At 42.2% G+C, this 22,265-nt stretch overlaps 1 protein-coding gene across 3 annotated transcripts in view; it reads right to left on the minus strand.

The window, feature by feature from the left end:
* The window catches only part of RASGRP3 (RAS guanyl releasing protein 3), a 168,917-nt gene that overhangs the window by 19,885 nt on the left and 126,767 nt on the right, over nt 1-22,265 (minus strand). For all 3 annotated transcript variants that reach the window (XM_040429553.1, XM_040429551.1, XM_040429554.1), the window contains 5 exons: nt 19,977-20,150; nt 19,083-19,199; nt 15,274-15,549; nt 10,557-10,634; nt 7,791-7,904 (listed from right to left, as the gene is read on the minus strand). In XM_040429553.1, the coding sequence (XP_040285487.1) occupies nt 7,791-7,904; nt 10,557-10,634; nt 15,274-15,549; nt 19,083-19,199; nt 19,977-20,150 (759 nt within the window). The remainder of the gene's footprint in view (nt 1-7,790; nt 7,905-10,556; nt 10,635-15,273; nt 15,550-19,082; nt 19,200-19,976; nt 20,151-22,265) is intronic.

Here is a 22,265-nt window from a genome sequence, read left to right on the forward strand (position 1 = left end):
ATTACTAAATAATTACAGTTTATCACATCTACGAAATGGAAAATTTCCAATGCACAAAATATTCTTTTATAGGGAGTATAAGAATGAAGAACTAGTGTTTAAGGCATCATGTTGCCCGGCCGTGGTCATATTGCGGCATGCATGGGTCAGCAATCCCGAGCTGCGGTGTGCAAAAAAATAGAACATGTTATATTTTTTTGCGGTGCAAACGGATCACGGACCCATTCAAGTTGATGCATGGAACGGCCGTGTGCACGAGGCCTAAGGCTTATATTAGATGGGCAGATCTTCAAGGCGATTGTCGGGAGGGAAGCATTCCTTCATGGCAATCGCCTGTTCGCTAGCAGAGGAGACCGCTGCTATTCCATGCAGAAATCTCCTCCTCGGTATGGGGACAAGCGTTCGCTAATGCCACTGCTCGCCCCCATACTGAATCACTGTTTGCTGGCAGCAGATCGTGATTACACATCCTGAACTTCCGCCGTTAAACAATATTTTTTCAACCTGTTGAAAGAGTCCAAATACCCGAAGAACGAGCGCTCACCCGTTAATCAGGTAATTGGCTGCAGTATTACACTGACAGATCATCACTAACGAGCATTCATATGAACGCTCATTAGCAATGATCTGAATGATTACCTGTGTAAAATAAACTTTATGCCTTAGGCTACATGCACACGAGCGTGGTGTGTTTTGCGGTCTGCAAATCGCGGATCCGCAAAACACGGATGGCGTCCGTGCGCGTTCCGCAATTTGCGGAACGGCAAGGACAGCCTTTAATATAACTGCCTTTTCTTGTCCGCAAAGCGACGCGAGAATAGGACGCGTTATATTTTTTTTCCGGGGCCACGGAACGGAGCAACGGATGGGGACAGAACACGGAGTGCTGTCCACATCTTTTGCGGCCCCATTGAAGTGAATGGCTCCGCATGCGAGCCACAAAAACAACGGCCGTGTGCATGAGGCCTTATTCACACATCAGTGTTTGGTCAGTGATTTCCATCAGTGATTGTGAGCCAGAAACAGTATTGGAGCCTCCACAGACATAAGGTATAAGGGAAAGATCTGCACCTGTTCTGTGTTTAGAGCCGCACCTGGTTTTGGCTCAGAATCATTGATAGAAATCACTGACTGAACACTAACGTGTGAATAATACATTAGACTGCTCCTGTTTTTGGCTCACAATCACTAATGGAAATCTCTGATCAAACACTGACTTGTGAAAAAGTCCCAACGAGACTGAACCATCTTTAACTTATCATTGGGTAGTTAAAACACCTGTATCTATTACACCTACATGGATGTTCTTTCAGTTACTGACTGTGAGATATATTTCAGAAATAACTAAATTCTGTTTAAAGCAAAAAATATTAGTTGTGTAACTGCTTTGCACAATATGGAGAAGTGAATGGAGAGTTTCCTAAAAGGGGTTGTCTGAGATAATTAAAAATATCATCATATATTCACCGCTTACTCCAGCGCCGTTCTCTGCAGCGCTCCCCTCAATCTTCCGACTACTGTAACATTTACAGGGATGTGCTTGAATTTGGCATCTCACCACTGCAGCCAATCACTGCCTCAGCTGTAGACTACTGACAACAGTGATTGGCTGCAGCAGTCATGCGCTATATGTACGGATGTGGCTCAAGGGACATTAAATGTATTACTTTGCTATGTTGTAAATTGTATAATTACTGCAACATCTCACTTTGGTCAGTAGATGGCAGCAAAGGATAAGATGATAAAAGTCTACATTGGAGGAATACTAATAAACTATTTAGTTTGCAAAGTTGGGAAATAGCTAATTTATGGGCTGTTTTGGACCCTTACAAGTGTGATAGCAAACTGAATATGCAGGTTTGACACTACAATTAGCAAATGACTTATTGCATCACACTCTCCCTGTGTAAGGGCAGGAGGTTCATCTAGAAGCAGGTAAGCAGACGGAGGTTGTTTGATGCTACTGGAAACCACAAGGGATCATCTCTGCTGAATCTGGAAGGGAATGGACCGGCTCACGGTGGAGACTGGCGACAGCACGAAGGGGAGGTTTGCAGCAACCACCCCAGGAGTGTCGTGTCTGTAGGATCCAGTTCTGGAGTGGACCAGGAAATAAGAAAAAGCACCAAGAACCTGCTCAAGGAACTGTAAGTGCGGCTTTGCCACGTCACATTGCACCACACTGCCCCGTCCTTCTTCCTGTCGGCGGCCAGAAAACTTGCGCAGGCGCAGTACCGCCTGCGCGATCATCAAACTCCGGAGGGCAACAGCCTCAAAAGTCTCACTGGGCATGCGCCGAGCCCAGTGATGTAACCTGAGCGCTGTTGCCCTGAGGAGGTTGATGATCGCGCAGGCGGTACTGCGCCTGCGCAAGTTTTCTGGCCGCTGACAGGAAGAAGGACGGGGCATTTCTAGAAGGTAGACTATGACGTGGGGAGGGAGCGGAACAGTTTGCCGGGCTGTGGGAGGTTATTTCAGGATAAGGAGGCGTTCTTGGGCACTGCAGGGGGGCGTCACTGGGCACCGGAGAGGGGAAAAAAACGCCCCTCTGGGCACCTTGGACCCTCATTAGCATATCATAAAAAGCGCTTTTATATCAAAAGGACAAAATGAAATCAAGTAAAAAGAAGACTGCTAGAAATAAGGTACTTTAGTGAACATAGTGATGGTGACAGCTTAAAATGCTAAAAGCAGGTGACAGATTCCCTTTAATGCTGAATACAAGATTCTGGACCACCGACAATGTATCCTGAAGTTACCATGCTAGTGAGGTGTGATGAAGGCACCAAGGATGGACTATGATAGGTGAGGACCAGTGGGGCATTTGCCCCAAGTGCTAGGACTGAGTGGTCTACTGGAAATAGCATCAAGAGTTGATAGGGAAATTTTAATAATTTAATAATAATGATAATGGAAATACAAACTATTTTGGTAACAGACTGGTGCATAATAAAGAAGGTTGTTTAAAAGGAGGTTGTTTAGAGCAGTGTTTCCCAACCAGTGTGCCTCCAGCTGTTGCAAAACTACAACTCCCAGCATGCCCGGACAGCCTTTGGCTGTGCGGGCATGCTGGGAGTTGTAGTTTTGCAACAGCTGGAGGCACACTGGTTGGGAAACACTGGTTTAGAGGACACTGGCAAAGGAAGGTATAGGTAATTCTATGTGATTAGAGCTATGGTAACAGCTCTTTGTGATTCATACTGGTCTACTAGGGGGTTGTTCCTGTTCTGTCTAGGCATGTAGAAAAAACCTGGGGCATATCTTCACATAACCCCCACTGTGCTTGGGTCCTTCGGTTGGCACTTAAAGGGACATGTCATGTAGGCACATTTTATCGATGCACTAATTTAAAGGGGTTGTCTCACTTCAGCAAATAGCATTTATCATGTACAGAAAGTTAATACAAGGCACCAAAAAACGGGTTCCGTAGTTCCGTGATCCGTGTCCGTTTTTTCTTCCGTGGGTCTTCCTTGATTTTTGGAGGATCCACAGACATGAATGAAAAAGTTGTTTTGGTGTCCGCCTGACCGTTCGGAGCCAAACGGATCCGTCCTGACTTACAATGCAAGTCAATGGGGACGGATCCGTTTGACGTTGACACAATATGGTGCAATTGCAAACGGATCCGTCCCCCATTGACTTTCAATGTAAAGTCAGGAGTCCTTATTATACCATCGGATCTGAGTTTTCTCCAATCCGATGGTATATTTTAACTTGAAGCGTCCCCATCACCATGGGAACGCCACTATGTTAAAATATACCATCGGATTTGAGTTATATCGTGAAAACTCAGATCCGACAGTATATTCTAACACAGAGGCGTTCCCATGGTGATGGGGACGCTTCAAGTTAAAATATACTAAGAACTGTGTACATGACTGCCCCCTGCTGCCTGGCAGCACCCGATCTCTTACAGGGGGCTTTGATCCGCACAATTAACCCCTCAGGTACCGCACCTGAGGGGTTAATTGTGCCTATCATAGCCCCCTGTAAGAGATCAGGTGCTGCCAGGCAGGAGGGGGCAGACCCCCCTCCCTCCCCAGTTTTAAATTGATTAGTGGCCAGTGCGGCCCCCCTCCCTCCTCTGTATTTAACTCATTGGTGGCCAGTGCGGCCCCCCTCCCTCCCCTGTATTTAACTCATTGGTGGCCAGTGCGGCCCCCCTCCCTCCCTCCCCTGTATTTAACTCATTGGTGGCCAGTGCGGCCCCCCTCCCTCCCTTGTATTTAACTCATTAGTGGCCAGTGCGGCCCCCCTCCCTCCCCTGTATTTAACTCATTGGTGGCCAGTGTGGCCCCCCTCCCTCCCCTGTATTTAACTCATTGGTGGCCAGTGCGGCCCCCCTCCCTCCCCTGTATTTAACTCATTGGTGGCCAGTACGACCCCCCCTCCCTCCCCTGTATTTAACTCATTGGTGGCCAGTGCGGCCTCCCTCCCTCCCCTGTATTTAACTCATTGGTGGCCAGTGCGGCCCCCCCCCTCCCTCCCCTGTATTTAACTCATTTGTGGCCAGTGCGGCCTCCCCTCCCCCTCAATTATTGGTGGCAGCGGAGAGTTCCGATCAGAGTCCCAGTTTAATTGCTGGGGCTCCAGTCCTGGCTGTCATGGTTACTTAGCAATTTTAGAAGCATTATACTTACCTGCGCTGTCTGTGACCGGCCGGGCGCTCCTCCTACTGGTAAGTGACAGGTCTGTGCGGCGCATTGCCTATAGCACAGACCTGTCACTTACCAGTAGGAGGAGCGCCTATGTCGGCCCTAATCACCATGTCCCTGATGTTTCTTGCCCTTTTGTAGCAGATCATGGGAGGGTTCTGGAGTTCTGCAACAGTGAGGTAAGAGGATTTAACTATATTTCAATGTTTATACATGACAGATCTGATGCGATTAATCCACGGATGATATTTGACCACAAATGGAATTCTTTTGGGGTTGGATTTTTTTGGTGTTGCATCAGTACTGTTGATTTAGGCCCTTTGTTGTAATAAAACAGAACTGGGATATCCTCTTTGTTCGAATTTGTCAGTCATCTCACTCAATCGTGTGTCACGAGTTGTGGGATCACTGACAATTCTGTGGACTCTTTTGTACTGGGAGTAGGGTAAGGATTTTTTTACTGCAGGGGGATGGTTACTATCATAATTGAGTAAACTTTTACGGTCAGTCTCCTTGGTGTAGAGGTCTGTTATACACCTGCCGTCAGTCCCCTTTATAACCCAAGTGTCCAAGAAGGATATTCTGTGGGGATCCCAGTGGAGTGTGAATTTTAGTTCAGGCCAAATATTATTGATGTAGTCAGTGAATTCCTGTAAGGTTTCTACGCCGCCCTGCCATATGCAAAATATGTCATCTATAAATCTTTTCCAAAATTTGCAATTTTGATGAAAAATGGGATTTGGATATATATAATCATTCTCCAGCTGTGACATATAAGTATTTGCATACGGCGGTGCGGCGTTAGAACCCATCGCGGTCCCGCAGCATTGTTGGTAGTATGTGTCCTGAAATAAGAAGTAGTTTTTTTCTAGTACAATGGTAAGCAATGAGGTAAAGAAATTTTTCTGGTTGGTATTGTAATGACTGTTGTCTAGTAGTGATTTAACTGCCGCTACCCTTTGCATGGGTTATAGATGTGTATAAACTGGATACATCATATGTGACCAGGAGGCATTCTTCACCTACATGTACCTGGCTAAGCTCTTCTAGGAAATGCTGTGTGTCCTTAAGGTATGAGGGGGTTCTTTGTGTAAGAGGGGTCAATACCTTGTCTAGTAACATGGCTGGGGGAGAGAGTATGGAATCTGATGCTGCCACTATAGGTCTACCTGGGGGGACGTTCCATCGATTTGTACACTTTAGGCAAGTACTGATGCAACACCAAAAAAATCCAACCCCAAAAGAATTCCATTTGTGGTCAAATATCATCCGTGGATTAATCGCATCAGATCTGTCATGTATAAACATTGGAATATAGTTAAATCCTCTTACCCCACTGTTGCAGAACTCCAGAACCCTCCCATGATCTGCTACAAAAGGGCAAGAAACATTAGGGACATGGTGATTAGGGCCGACATAGGCAGCAATAAACTAAACATTAGACAAAGGACACTTGCCACTGTCAGAAAGGGCACCTTCCCTTGTCTCAATTGCGTCCACTGCTCAAGTGTCATTAAAGGGGCATGTATCTCACATCCCCACACAGGTGAGCAGATCCCAGTGAGGGGACACTTCACATGTGACAGCTCCTTTGTTGTCTACCTGCTGAAGTGCCCCTGCGGTCTGTGTTATGTGGGTGAGACCAGCATGCGCATGAAGGAACGCTTTGGTAAACACAAATCTACCATACGCAATGAGAATTTATTACTCCCCATTCCTCAACACTTTCACCAGCAGCGACACAATGCCTCACAACTCCGGTTTCAGATCATTGAAGAAGTCACTTTACCTAGACGGGGTGAGAACCGTATAGAAATGTTACTCAGACGCAAGGCTTTTTGGATCCATCGGCTACAGACACTGGTTAAACCGGGACTTTTTTGCCTCTCTCTCTCTGTTGGTTGCACACTGTTGCAATATATAACAATTAGTGAATGTTGCTACCATGATATGTTCATATGCACAATTTGTGTCACTTACTTACAAATTTACTTTTCAGGGTGTGACCTCTGTGAAGACTCAACAGGAGGCGTTCACTCAGATTGTTGTTTATGTGTCTCCCCGGCAACGTGATGTCATCATCACATGACCAGGGGCGGGTTATTTAAACCTGTTTTGTTTGTATGTTATTCCACTCATACTGCTGCTCACTTCTTGTTTGAAAAAGGCACCTGTGAGTGCCGAAACGCCGCGCGTCATATGAGTGACCAATAAATCTATCACCAGCAAAGATTTTTGGGAGTGCCGGTTTTCTTTCATCCTTCTGATTTTGAGATTACCTCCACACAAACCGAGCACCCCTCAACCAGTACGCTGTGCCGCCTGACTTCATTACACAGGATCAGCGGATCCGTCTGTGTGAAAGTAGCCTACGGACACAGATCACGGACGCGGATGCCAATCTTGTGTGCACCCGTGTTTTTTCACGGACCTATTGACTTGAATGGGTCCGTGAACCGTTGTCCGTCAAAAAAATAGGACAGGTCATATTTTTTGGACGGACAGGAAACATGGATCACGGAGGCGGATGAAAAACGGTGCATTTTCCGAGTTTTCAATGGACCCATTGAAAGTCAATGGGTCTGCAGAAAATCACGGAAAACGGAACAACCAATGCACACAACGGTCGTGTGCATGAGGCCTTACCCATATTGCTTCCTTTGTCTGCTAGATTCATTTTTCCATCAAATTATACACTGCTCGTTTCTATGGTTATGACCACCCTGCAATCCAGAAGCAGTGGTCGTGCATGCACACTATAGGAAAAAATGCCAGCTTCTCTGGTGGCCGGGACCATGGGAAATCACATAGACTGGTACTTTTTTTTTTATATAGTATGCAAGCACGACCACCACTGCTGGATTGCAGGGTGTTCTGTAACCATGGAAACGAGCAGTGTATAATGTGATACAAAAATGAATCCAGCCAGCAAAGGAAGCAATATGGACAATCACAATATATTAGTAAGTGCCTTGTATTAACTTTCTCTACATGATAAATGCTATTTCCTGAAGTGACACAACCCCTTTAACGGATTTAACTTTTAGTTATAAAATACAAGATCTATAAACATCAAAGAGTCAATCATGCAAAATAACACCTGCAAAACAGCAGCAAAAAGAGAAGTCATCTTACCTCAACTAACTTCCTTATATGTTTGTTAATAATTGTAGGGTCAGGCTTTGGCGTCACCCCAGAAGCCCAGTCAAGTGGTACGTCATGTTTATTGGGAGTTGTAGGGGAAGTTGGCTGTGATTGAATAAATAACCAAGGATAATATTAAAGTTTGGCAGGACATATAAAATAAGAGTTTAAAACAGTTTATTGTAAAAGAATAGTTGTTTTGAGGTTTTCTAGTTTTATTTGATTAAGGCCTCATGCACACGGCCGTTGTTTGGGTCCGCATCCGAGCCGCCGTCTTGGCGGCTCGGATGCGGACCCATTCACTTCAATGGGGCCGCAAAAGATGCGGACAGCACTCCGTGTGCTGTCCGCATCCGTGGCTCCGTTCTGCTGCCCCGCTAAAAAAATATAACATGTCCTATTTTTGTCCGCACTTTGCCTATAAATAGGCATTTATATTGACGGCCGCCCATTCCGTTCCGCAAATTGCGGAAGGCACATGGGCGGCTTCCGTTTTTTGCGGATCGCAAAAAACGGCACGGACGTGTGCATGAGGCCTAAAGCTGATGATGAGGTCATTAATATCTGATCGACTGAGGTTCAACACCCTACAAGCCCGACCTTCAGCTGTTTCGGGGGAAGCACCAGCAACAAACTACTCAGCTCCATCCAGCTCCATTCACTTAAAGGGGTTATACATGATTGATTTAAAAAATTAAACTCGGACATCATACAGTACATGACTATCCCTTTCTAACAAACCTAGAACCAGTCCTGTAACTCACATGGAACCAGAGATCCCCTTATTCATTGCTTCAATTGCTCTGCTATATTCTCTTCAGACTGGGAGCTCAGGGGGTGTGTCCTTCCTGCTGTAGCTCTTTAGGCCTCATGCACACAAACGTATTTTCTTTCCATGTCCGTTCCGTTTTTATGCGTTTTTATACGGAACTATTCATTTCAATGGGTCCGCAAATAAATAGAACATGTCCTATAATTGTCCGCATTACGAACAAGGATAGTACTGTTCTATTAGGGCCCAGCTGTTCCATTCCGCAAAATACGGAATGCACACGGACGTCATCCATATTTTTTGCGGATCAGTTTTTTGCGGACCGCAAAATACATACGGTCGTGTGCATGAGGACTTACCTGTAACTGACACAGCTTCTAACCGAAGCTATGGCTGGTGGCAGTTGCAGATTTTAAACTGAGCACGTGCGACCACCTCAGTGAGGTGGACAAGAAATAAAGAAAAGAACAAACAGTGGGTCAGGCTATACATATAGATTTCAGTGAATAACTCAGTGGCTATACAAAATTTTTCATTACATGCAATTACAAAATATTCAGATCCAGGTGCTGGTTTGAAAAATGTAGAATGTTTCATTGCACAACCCCTTTAGGTAACCACAATAAACAGATCTGTGCAGTTCTGACACTGACTTCCACCGACTTGGAGCTACAAGTTAACAGCTGATTTGTGGGGATGTGAGGTGCCGGACCCCTGCCCATCAGATAGTGATGGCCTATCCTGAGGATAGGCCATCAATAGTAAAATCCTGGACAACACCTTTAATCACTGTATAATCAAAGGTATAACAAACTTTCTATTATACTTTATGTTTCAATTTCTAAATATTTTTCACAATCTTTGCTTGGCAGCAAACAAACCTGTGCATAGTTGAGATGTGGATATTGTATCCAGTCAAGGCAATGCTCTGTGACATTCTGGACTGCAGATTGACACATTCTAGATTTGTACCACTGCTGATGTGTTCACTTCATAGAGCGTTGTCTATACTGGACACAATGGACAGCAAATAATATCTTGAAAATAGTGACGAGTTAAAGCACAAAGTATATAAAAAACGTAGAACTTGCCCCAGGGGGCCAGACCTGCAGTGCTGAACCGGAGGGACCTTTAGTGGAAGAGTTCAGCTTATTTCTTTGTTTTATAAGCATGGTTTCTCCCCTGCAAATTTTCAGGGTCAGATTTTTTTTTAACCTAAAAACAGATAAACCCTTTAAAGGGATTGTCCCATGAACAACACTTATCCCCTATCCACAGCTCTGTACTCGAAGACCTTTGGCAGTGGCATAAAGTTAAATGGAGTCCCATGTTCTCTATTCAAATGGAATGGCGATCATATGTGGCCGATGCTGCTCTATTCAACGCCATTCAGATGAGGAGATACAGGCCGTGATCAGTGGGGGTTCCTGAGGTCAGACCCCCACTGCTCAGACTTTTATTCCCTATCCTGTTGATAGGGGTTAGGTTTAAACCTTGGACCAAACTCTTTAATGAATACAGTGAAACCAAAGCTTACTTTTCACTCCTTCGTAGAATTTACTATATTTTAGGATTTTCAATGACATACAGCCACTATAAGTCAGTATCTAATTATACAATTCATTTACAGAATGTCAGTACAGTAAATAATAAATTAATGTATAAACAGAATTTTGGTCTTTATCGTTGTTTGCAGAACCCCTCTTCATGTGCACTATTATGGCTATTATTTTTAATGGGGGCCTCTGTTCAGGGAAGCCCTTTCAAAATACTGTACCTTTTTTAGAATTATTTTTAGAATTATCTAGCTATGGGGACAATAAGGAAGACTTTTTTCCATGTTTAGCAACTTTTGCCACAATAATCCAGGCGGCTTGTTTTGTCTTTCTCTGGATCAACTAGCTAGGTCTGAAACTGACTGTCCATTACGTAATATATACCAATTGTTTGTATCATCAGACTGACTGTGCAAAAAAGTTTCCTACCGATTTTGGATTCCGAGGCTCAAGCACCAATGAAAGTTTATAAATATCATCTTCTGTATGGTATAAATCAAGTGATAACTGAAGAAAAAGAAAATATATTATCAGACCCAGATGATCCACTGATGATTTGCATTACACGTTATATACATCATGCTCACGGGACTGTACTAATACACATTATAACTGATGGGAATTTTGATATTTCAGTCTAATACCATGTTTCTGTAAAATATGTTACACCTATATTACCCCTGTAGGTACCAGCTACCATACCAACTTGTACATATACAGTACAATGGAGGGCTAATGCTACAGTACATCATGGAGAACTGTTTCCTTATCAACTAAGTGTTGATAAACTTCACAGCATAGACGATTGCCTTCAGATGATACGAGATGTGCAGCACCTGAAACTACGGATACTGGAAGCCTGTGCTAGCATTTCTCCTGCGGTGTTGCTATCAGTGTGTGAAGAGTGGGAGAAAAGGGTTGCATTGACAATCCAACACAATGGGCAGCACATTGAACACATTTTGTAAGTGGTCAGAAACTTGGAAATAACTCATGAAAGAATAAAGTTACGTTAAAACCAAGCACACCATTGTTTTTCTTGTGAAATTCCCAATAAGTTTGATGTGTTAAATGACCCTCTTCCTATTAAAAAAACAAAAGTTGGATTCAAAATGGCCAACATCAAAATGGCCGCCATGGTCACCACCCATCTTGAAAAGTTTCCCCGCTCACATATACTAATGTGCCACAAACAGGAAGTTAATATCACCAACCATTCCCATTTTATTAAGGTGTATCCATATAAATGGCCCACCCTGTATATATATATATATATATATATATATATATATATATACACACACTCACCTAAAGAATTATTAGGAACACCATACTAATACGGTGTTGAACCCCCTTTTGCCTTCAGAACTGCCTTAATTCTACGTGGCATTGATTCAACAAGGTGCTGATAGCATTCTTTAGAAATGTTGGCCCATATTGATAGGATAGCATCTTGCAGTTGATGGAGATTTGAGGGATGCACATCCAGGGCACGAAGCTCCCGTTCCACCACATCCCAAAGATGCTCTATTGGGTTGAGATCTGGTGACTGTGGGGGCCATTTTAGTACAGTGAACTCATTGTCATGTTCAAGAAACCAATTTAAAATGATTAGAGCTTTGTGACATGGTGCATTTTCCTGCTGGAAGTAGCCATCAGAGGATGGATACATGTTCTCATTCTGTTTACGCCAAATTCAGACTCTACCATTTGAATGTCTCAACAGAAATCGAGACTCATCAGACCAGGCAATATTTTTCCAGTCTTCAACAGTCCAATTTCGGTGAGCTCGTGCAAATTGTAGCCTCTTTTTCCTATTTGTAGTGGAGATGAGTGGTACCCGGTGGGGTCTTCTGCTGTTGTAGCCCATCCGCCTCAAGGTTATGCGTGTTGTGGCTTCACAAATGCTTTGCTGCATACCTCGGTTGTGACGAGTGGTTATTTCAGTCAACGTTGCTCTTCTATCAGCTTGAATCAGTCGGCCCATTCTCCTCTGACCTCTAGCATCCACAAGGCATTTTTGCCCACAGGACTGCCGCATACTGGATGTTTTTCCCTTTTCACACCATTCTTTGTAAACCCTAGAAATGGTTGTGTGTGAAAATCCCAGTAACTAAGCAGATTGTGAAATACTCAGACCGGCCCGTCTGGCACCAACAACCATGCTACGCTCAAAATTGCTTAAATCACCTTTCTTTCCCATTCTGACATTCAGTTTGGAGTTCAGGAGATTGTCTTGACCAGGACCACCCCCCTAAATGCATTGAAGCAACTGCCATGTGATTGGTTGTGTAACGGTCGCGTACACACACACACAGGGGGGAGGGAAGTGACCACTGCGCTCCACCCTTACCCCTGGCCCTGCCTACTTGCCTCGCGAGTCCTAATGACAGGGAACAAATGGACGGCAATCCCTAACTTGGAGTAAGTGCAGGGATGACAGACAGACAAACAACAGGACGTGAACGGACCGAGTCAATACCAGGAAAGCTGCAAAGTACAAATGGAGCAAGCAGAGAATTGTCAGGAGAAGCCGGGGTCATAAATACCAGGAGAGCAGAGAAGTACAAGAGGAGTCCTAAGAGAGTAGTCAGGTGGGAGCCGAGGTCACAATACCAGGACGGAAGCGCAGTACAGGAGGAGCAGGCAAAAGGATGGTCAGGGAACAGGATCAGGTAAGTATTCAGCAGTCCAACAAATAGCCAGGAACCTAGAAATTAACAGGCAACCTGTAGCCAGCAGGCTGCCTGTATTTATAGTGGGGAGTGAGGGTCATGTGACATGGCCAGCGTCACATGACCGACAGACCAACCAGACGAGCACCGAGTGATCAGCTCGGCGCTCAAGGCAGACTAGGAGCAGGGAGCCACCCAGCTAGTAAAGCCGCCCTGGGAATAAGGTCAAACACAGAACCTCATTCCAAAAGCTAAGCAACAGTTCTGCGGGCAATGGGGGACCGAGTGCACCTTCGGAACCCCGTGACAGGTTGACTAGATAATTGCATTAATGAGAAATAGAACAGGTGTTCCTAATAATTCTTTAGGTGAGTGTGTGTGTGTGTATATATATATATATATATATATATATATATATATCATATAATTATCATCTTGTATTGGAGAAAGGAAGAGACAAAAAGTTTAACCTTTCACTATAAAATGCAGTGTAATCTTCAGGCCGCCGGTTATAGAGCAGGAGGAGCTGAGTGGATTGATATGTAGTTCCGTGTGCAAAGCTTCAATAAAACTTGTTATTTATACATTTTTATACATTTAAAGGCTATGTACACCTTTGGGGGCAATTTTTGTTTATTATTGCATTGTACTCATTTTGAGCAAATTTTTTTTTTTTAATTGGTCTTTATTAAAAATATGGCTTTTTTCTGTACTGCTGAGATGCTCTAGTAGCACCCTTTGTATTTTCTGTCTTTTCCATCAGACCAGGAGCAGACGGACTCCTTATCTCTGCTCTCTGACCTCCTAAGCAATCATTATAGCTCAGTTCTTATCTTACTTATAATAATGTGGCTTAAATAGGTGTTTATGACCTCTTAGTAGTTTATAGATAAGGGTAATTAGATGACCGGCACAAAGTGATAGTACCAGTCACACAGCTAAAAAAAACTGTTAACCCTTTGTGACAGAACAGCTCAACATTTTTAAAAAGGCCAATTGAAAAAAACATTTTTTGCCAAAAATTAGTAACATGCATTAAAAAAATTGCCTCAGAAGAGTTCAGTTGAACACAGGGACCATATTGTGAATCAGTGAATGATAGCGTTTTCTGTGTAAGGCCCCTATTAGATTGCCTAATGTTCAGGCAGGAAGAGCGCTGATTGGCGATAAGCACGTCAATCAGTGCTCGTTTGCATTGACACAGAAAGATGCAGATTAAATGGGAGAGAAACAATTGCTACCTAAGCTCTAAAGATTATAGTCATCACATCCGTGCTAATAATCCTGCATCTTTCATCCTGATGCAAACCCATTTGACTCATTTATCAACTGATCGGTGGCACAATTATACGGGCCAGTTATCAGAAAGAAGCATTCCTATTAAGACTTGCTACCGATAATTAGCCCAAAACTCTTCAATTTAATTGAGGTTTACAGAAATATCAGACATTCAGATTGTCTTCAAAATGCTGTGCACACTTTACTTTTGATATCAATTTTATGTTAACAAAATAAAGAATGAAGAAGCTTTGCAAAATTCCTAAAAGGGTTGCCTGAGATTTTGATATTGATGCCCTATCCTCAGGACAAGTCATCAATATGGGACTGAGCTGCACATAGGTCACGTGACCTATGAAAGTGATGCCACTGGTTTACGAAGAGGCTGCAGCAGTCATCTGAGCTCCACAGCCTCGTCAAACAGCTGATCGGAGGGTATGCAGGGTGTCAGACCCCCACCGATCACCTGTTTGACGAGGCTATTGCTCTCTGGTGACAGCTGCAGCCTCTTCCTAAGCCAGTGACATCACATTCATGGGTCACTTGGCCTACTGTATGTGCAGCTCAGTCCCAAGTGAATGGACCTGAGCTATAATGCCAAGCACAGTGGCTATACAATGACATGATACTGTCCTGGGTAAGCTGTGAGGAGTCGACGATTGCAGCCTCTTCAAACAGCTGATCAGCTCTGCCGATCAGATATAGATTACCTATTCTGAGGATAGGCCATCAAAATCTTGGACAAAGCCTATAATTAAAAATATCTAGTCCGGGTGGACAAACTACAATGTCAGTCTAATTAACAAAAGATCTGGGCCAAACTACACTGAAATCCAATGTGTATTTTACAAGAGGATCCATGGCAGAAATCCGAGGCTGACATTTAGATTTCTGACATGGATGTGCAGTAGATGTGGTGCAAATCCCCACAAGAATCAGCCCTTTTGTCATTCCATAGAGTTACTATGAGGCTTTTTCATGCAGAATCCACGAGAAGACAAAAATCCTGCGTAAATGGGACAGTGCTGCAATACCTCATACAACCAGTGGACAAGTGTGGCACTGTTTTTGGAAGAAAGCTACCTTTTTTCTAAATCAGTACAGCCTTTTTAACAGTATTTAAACCCATACTTTCAGGGATTACGATATTTGCTAAATGGACAGAATGCAGCAATGCTGTATAAAATACTCACCGTTAAGAGGTTAATTAAATCCATACTGGTTTCTAGGTGATGAGAGGCACTCTGCAGTGAAACCAGTTCATTGAGGGTGACATATAACTGCTGCATTTTTACCGTGTTCACTTTGTTGTCATCTATCCAGTCGGGAAAAATAACATGCACCGCTATTAAGTCTTTTAAATGAACACCAAGAATGGGAATTTTGAATCCTTCACACTCGGCGAAGGCTTTGCGATAATTACAGTAGTTTCCATTAGATGAGACCAGCTCAGTCATTTCATTCCACACCTGCAAGGGAAGTAAGAGAAAATTTTATTATATTTGATTGTTTTATTACTATTTCACTAAACATGAAATGTTTCCGATCATTTGACGAAAGATATTGTTATCTTAGTATCTTGTTATGCTTTGTTGGCCAACCTGCATATGTCTAGGAACGTGTACCACACATGGGTATCATCTTCATCAAAGTAGATGAAGATGCGGATAAAGCTCATGGAGGACCTATAGGTCAGTATTATAGACCTAGGTAACCCTTGTAGATCATTGCTTGTGTGCCATCATTTAGCGCCTCTGTAAGCAAAATACCTCTGTAATTTGAAATAATAATTTATGCATAAATTTATACTGTATAATAATTCAATAGTTTTATAATTATAAATAAATAATTTAATAGTTTGGAATATAAAATTGTTTTTTTCTCTAAGATTCAATGCAGCAATACACATTGGGGGTCATTTACCACATTTACCAACTGATATACACCAGTTTTCTGGCGTATAGCTGTCACAGATTGCGGTGCAAAGGTTATTTGGGCTGCAATCTGCAACTTTTCCCTGGTCATGCCAGGTCTAAGAAAGCGGGCTTGGCATTGACTGGGAAGGAAACAGAACAGAGGCCCCTCTCATTTATCATTATTTACGCCTGTTGTAGGTGTAGAAAAAAGCCTAAATGTAAGACCAGCTAGGAAGCTGGCTGACATTTAGACCGGCGGTGTATACGCTGAAGTTATGTAGAAGCCGGCGCCTCTACATAAATTTGGCGGATCCATGGCAAGCACAAGGGTTATTAAGACTGGCGTCTATAATGCTGGTCTTAATAAATGACCCCCCAAAGTGTTTATACGTCCATAAGGCTACTTTCACACCTGGTGTGAAGCTTTGGCACGGCTGTTCCACCAGACAAGCGGGGAATAAGCTGGACACAAACCGGAGCATGCAGTGGTTTGTACCTGGCCGGTTTTCCGCTTGTCTTCCGGAATGCGTATGGATCTCGCCAGACCCCATTATACTTAATAGGTCCAGATGATATTCCATCCGCATCCAGAAGCACTGGATCCAGAGAATTCCAGTAGGCTGTTCTCTGCTAGAACAGCCTGCAGGAATTCAAACCGGAGATGTGAAGGTAGCCTAATATATGTAAGTAGGCATTCTCTGTGCTACAGAACATTGCCCCTGTGAGGTAGCCTCGGGCAGGCCCTTGGGAACAGATGAATCCGCCGGTAGGCTTCTGAGCAAGGAGGGCCCTAGTCCTCTGCACAAGAGGCACGTGGCATAGTAGACTGACGAACAGATATGGTGGCTGACATGCAATACATTGCCTATGTTCAAATGAAAACTGGGTAAATTATTTAACAAAGTACCTAGTTTATTATCATAGATGCATCAGGAGGCTGAGATGATGTCTAGGTACAGAGTCTAACCTGTAGAAATAAATAATTGGAAGGCTGAGCACTCACCACCTGGGCCAAACAGAGATACGTACAAGTATGGGTAATGGTGTCAATTAAATATTTATTAATACACCTAATGCAGATTTGACAACTAAAATATACAATGATAAAAAACCAATAATATTACAATCTAGCTGACAATAAAATAATGGATAACAATAATGACTAATATAAAATACACTCCAATATGTTTAAAAAGATAAAGGTGATTGCTGAGGTGAAAAAAACATCATTCAAATATATATAACATAGTATAATTAACTTCTATGGCATATAAAACCCTTGCGATTGAATAATATCGATAGTTTAAAATTCGATAAATTTTCGCTGATAAAATGCCCAATAAATTTTCAGATGACTGTCTGAACAAGAGTCACATTCGATAGTCTGTGTTCGATATTATAACAAATTCGGCATATATTCGCTGACTGAGATGCTGTGATTACACCTCCTGATATGGTATAGTTCAACGGCTCGAATGATTCTGCGGTCACTGATATTCACGATCTCCAATGGACTTCCGAACTTTCTCTAATTGTGGAGGGTATTCAAGTGGGATCTCGCAGTTGTCAGAAGCGAATATTTAAATCGAGGCGTTCAGTCTATGCCAGAGAATCGAACTTGTATAGTCGAGGGCTCCACAGGAATAAGGATCCAATTCCAAAGTGTGTGGATAAGAGTATGTCCATCAGCTGATGGACGGGTCTTAAAACAACCAGACGCGTTTCGGGGTCTTTTCCTAGCCCCTTCCTAGCCCCTTCCTAGCCCACTGAGGAAGGGGCTAGGAAAAGACCCCGAAACGCGTCTGTTTGTTTTAAGACCCGCACATCAGCTGATGGACATACTCTTATCCACACACTTTGGAATTGGATCCTTATTCCTGTGGAGCCCTCGACTATACAAGTTTGATTCTCTGGCATAGACTGAACGCCTCGATTTAAATATTCGCTTCTGACAACTGCGAGATCCCACTTGAATACCCTCCACAATTGGAGAAAGTTCGGAAGTCCATTGGAGATCGTGAATATCAGTGACCGCAGACTCATTCGAGCCGTTCCCGCTGACGAACTGTAATCAAGTACCGCCATACCCGACATTGCCAGCCACGTGGCAAGTCGTACGGCAATTGAACTATGCCATATCAGGAGGTGTAATCACAGCATCTCAGTCAGCGAATATATGCCGAATCTGTTATAATATCGAACACAGACTATCGAATGTGATTCTTGTTCAGTCATCCGAAAATTTATTGGGCATTTTATCAGCGAAAATTTATCGAATTTTAAACTATCGATATTATTCAATCGCAAGGGTTTTAAATGCCATAGAAGTTAATTATACTATGTTATATATTTGAATGATGTTTTTTTCACCTCAGCAATCATTTTTATCTTTTTAAACATATTGGAGTGTATTTTATATTAGTCATTATTGTTATCCATTATTTTATTGTCAGCTAGATTGTAATATTATTGTTTTTTTATCATTGTATATTTTAGTTGTCAAATCTGCATTAGGTGTAATAATAAATATTTAATTGACACCATTACCCATACTTGTACGTATCTCTGTTTGGCCCAGGTGGTGAGTGCGCAGCCTTCCAATTATTTATTTCTACTTCTTTTTATGACTGGGTGAGTCATTCAGGCTTAGCAGCACCCAATCCACAGCTATTGACACAGTGAGCCACCATATTCTTATATTTAGAGTCTAACCTGTGTCCTCTTTCCCCAGGGACCTGCCCTCTCGAAGTCATTGTAGGCTCCCCCATATTCAATGCTGCTGCCACTACTCGGTAACCAGGTATATGCATGTAACTTTACAGTGGACCCAAGGCACCTCAGACCGCTATGAGGCACCATATTCTCTATAACACCTCCGTAATGCCGCAAGTGATGAAGCATGCCACATCCCTCTGTGTGCCTCTGTATGAATTCTAACACACACAGAGGGCCCATAGGATCTGTATGCATTAGCTCTACGCATTTTCTGCTTGGCCTTATTATACTAAGAAATAATAAGACAGTAATGATGTAATGATCCAATGTCACAATGTTTCCTATATTATAGCAGAATTTACATTATATACCTTTGTTACATCAGAACTGAGATGTGCATGAGTGTCCTTAAGGCGAGATATAGAGCTGTGACTTAGCCCACCAACCACAGACATCAGTGTATTGAAGTTCTGGAGGTCCAGTAATTTCTGCAGTGAAATAATTCATAGATTCAGTAAGATTACATGTAATATATATTCCATATCTGGCCAAAATATAAAAGGTATGCTATTGAAGTCCTCTATTGTCATTGATCGATTGCCAAGGGAGTTGAAAACATTAGAAGTGAGGAGTATATTGGGTTCATTTAACTGGAATTTTCATATTGATGACTTATCCTCAGGATAGGTCTTCAATATGAGATCAGTGGGGGTCTGACTCCTGGGACTCCTGTGATACTGTTTGACGAGACGGTGGGGCTCCAGTGAGTGCTTAGGGCTCTATCTAGGCCAGTGACATCACGGTTATTAGTCATATGGCCCACGTGCAGCTCAAGTGAATGGGCCTGAGCTGCATGTACAGTGCTCCGATGAGCGCCAATGCCTCCTCGCTTCTTACCAAGCACATCGCTTTCCAATTTATAGCGGCCGTGCTTCATATTGCAGCTCAGCCCATTCTCTTGAATGGGACTGAACTATGACTAGGCCATGTGACCAATGAACGTGGCATCACAAGGCCTAGGAAGAGGCCTAAGTGCTCACGAAGTGCAGCTTCATACAGCTGATTGGCAGGGGTCTCGGTAGTTGGACCCCCACTGTTCTCATATTGATGACCCATCCTGAAGGCAATCAATATGAAAATCCCGGAAAACCCTTTTAATTACACATATATTGTTAGTCTTCACTAATGTAGGTCACAGAAGATTTTAAAATTTTACATTTTAAAATCTTCAAGTGATTTGCTAAAAGTTAAAAAATAAAAGTTACCTCAGCAACATTGATATACTTTGTAATGACTTCCGCTCTTTGTTGTGGGGTTGGTTTACTGAGAACCATAAGTTGAACCCACTTTGAGATTCCATTAAACAGAGCGATGGATCTCTCCAAAGTTGGGTTATCCACTAAACTTCCGTGGATTACGTAGCTTTGGTAATCTGTAAACTGGAGAACAAGAAAAGTATACAGATGAACTTAGGTGTGTAATTTAAAAAAATACACATTTCAAAGATTTTTAAAAATTACAACAATCTGGCACAACCAGGACAATGACTAACATGTGAGCCGATCATCACAGCCTTGGCTTCTGCATAGTACCATCACATGCTACTCTAGTTGGACTATCAGGGTACCTGCACACGTAGAGGAATGCGCAAGGTTTTTCCGTGTGGATTCCGGTGTGGAAAAACCACAGAGTATTCTTTGTATTCTTGGATTGTTATAGGATGCTATATCACCATACTGTTTAAGCCCCTTAAAGGCCCAGGGATTTTCAGCTTTTTTGTTTTCGTTTTCTCATACTTACCTTTCTGGAGCCACAAATTTTTTATATTTCCGTTCACATAGTTGTATAAGGTCTTGTTTTTTGCTGGACAAGTTGTACTTTTTGATAGCATACTGTAGTGAGAAACTAAATGGAGTTGAATTGGGAACAAATGCCATTCAGCCATAGTTTTATAGGTCTGGTTTTTACACGTTTCCTATGTGGTAAAAATCATTTTAACAGTAACTATAGCGATACCACATTTTTATGTTTTTTTATGTGTTTGAATACTTAAAAAAAATTAAAAACATAAAAAACTATTTTTCTTTGCCTCGTCTTATTCTGACTCCCATATACTTTTTATATTTATGCCTATGGAGCTGTGTGAGGGCTCATTTTTGTGGGATGATCTGTAGTTTTCATTGATACCATTTTGAGGTGTATGACTTCTTATCACTTGTTATTCGATTTCCTTTGGTAGGTAAAGCGTCCAAAACACGGCCGGTGCCATCTTTAAAGACCTAACATCCTCCATACATGCACTTCGGATGTTGGGAAGGGGTTAAAACAACCTGAGCAAATTTTTTTTTTGTATTGCATGTGTAAATGCCGACCTTGTCATATATCTGTCCCCTTATATAGTAGTTTCTAGTGATTGCTCTCTTAGGCCTCTTGCACACAACCCTATGTATTTTGTGGTCCACAAAAACAGACCCGCAAAAAATACGGATGACGTCCGTGTGCATTCCGTATTTTGCGGAACGGAACAGCTGACCCCTAATAGAACAGTACTATCCTTGTTCGTTATGCGGACAATAATAGGACAAGTTCTATCTTTTAGCGGAACGGATATACAGAAATACAGAAACGGAATGCACACAGAGTACCTTCCGTTTTTTTTTTTGTGGAACCATTGAAATAAATGGTTCCGCATACGGACCAAAAAACGGAAAACGCAAAAACGGAATGGAAACGGAAATAAAATACATTAGTGTGCAAAAGGCCTTAGTGTGTTTGATATGTTCATTTCGAACATTTTAATGAAAAAGGCATATACCTAATGTGTAAATTTTAATTACATTTTAGTCATAGTAATTGTTTTCTTGATTTTTTTAACCCCTTCCTGACATCCGCTGTAGTACGGCGGTTGTCGGGTCATTAAAGATGAATCGCTCAGGGTTTCTGCTGTTTTACACAGGCATCTGGATGCAAAACCTTTAAGCAGGCCAATTATCATTTTTTCAATTGTGTTTTTGCCTCCCAACCTTTCAAGAGCCATACCTTTTTCAGTAGTTTTTTTTTTCTGGAATGGCAAAAAAATTCTTTGGGGGGCTGAAAATAAAAAAAAATGGAAAATGGAATTTTTGGGGTTTGTTATGATTTTACAACATTTACTGGGCAGTAAAAATTACATGAAAACCTTATTCTTTGGATCAATACACTTATAGCAATAACAAACTTATTTTTTATTATATTTTTACTACCTTTGGAAAAATATAATTGTTTGAAAAATTCAAAAATGTATTTGCACTGCCATATTCTGACATTTATAACTTTTTTATATTTCCATCTACAGAAGTGTGTTAGGGCATTTTTTTGCAGGGTGAGCTTCAATTTTTATTAGTGCCCTTTTCAGGTGCATGCAACTTTTTGATCACTTTTTATTAAAAAAAATTCTGTTATACATTCAACATACAGGATAAAAACTTCTATGTTTTAACAGTTCAGACAATTTCGAACACGGCGATAGGAATTATATATTAAATTTTTTTGTTTATTTTTTTTATATGTAAAAT

The sequence above is a fragment of the Bufo bufo genome, chromosome 4 (assembly GCF_905171765.1).
Source record: "Bufo bufo chromosome 4, aBufBuf1.1, whole genome shotgun sequence".
NCBI classification, from domain to species: Eukaryota; Metazoa; Chordata; class Amphibia; order Anura; family Bufonidae; genus Bufo; species Bufo bufo.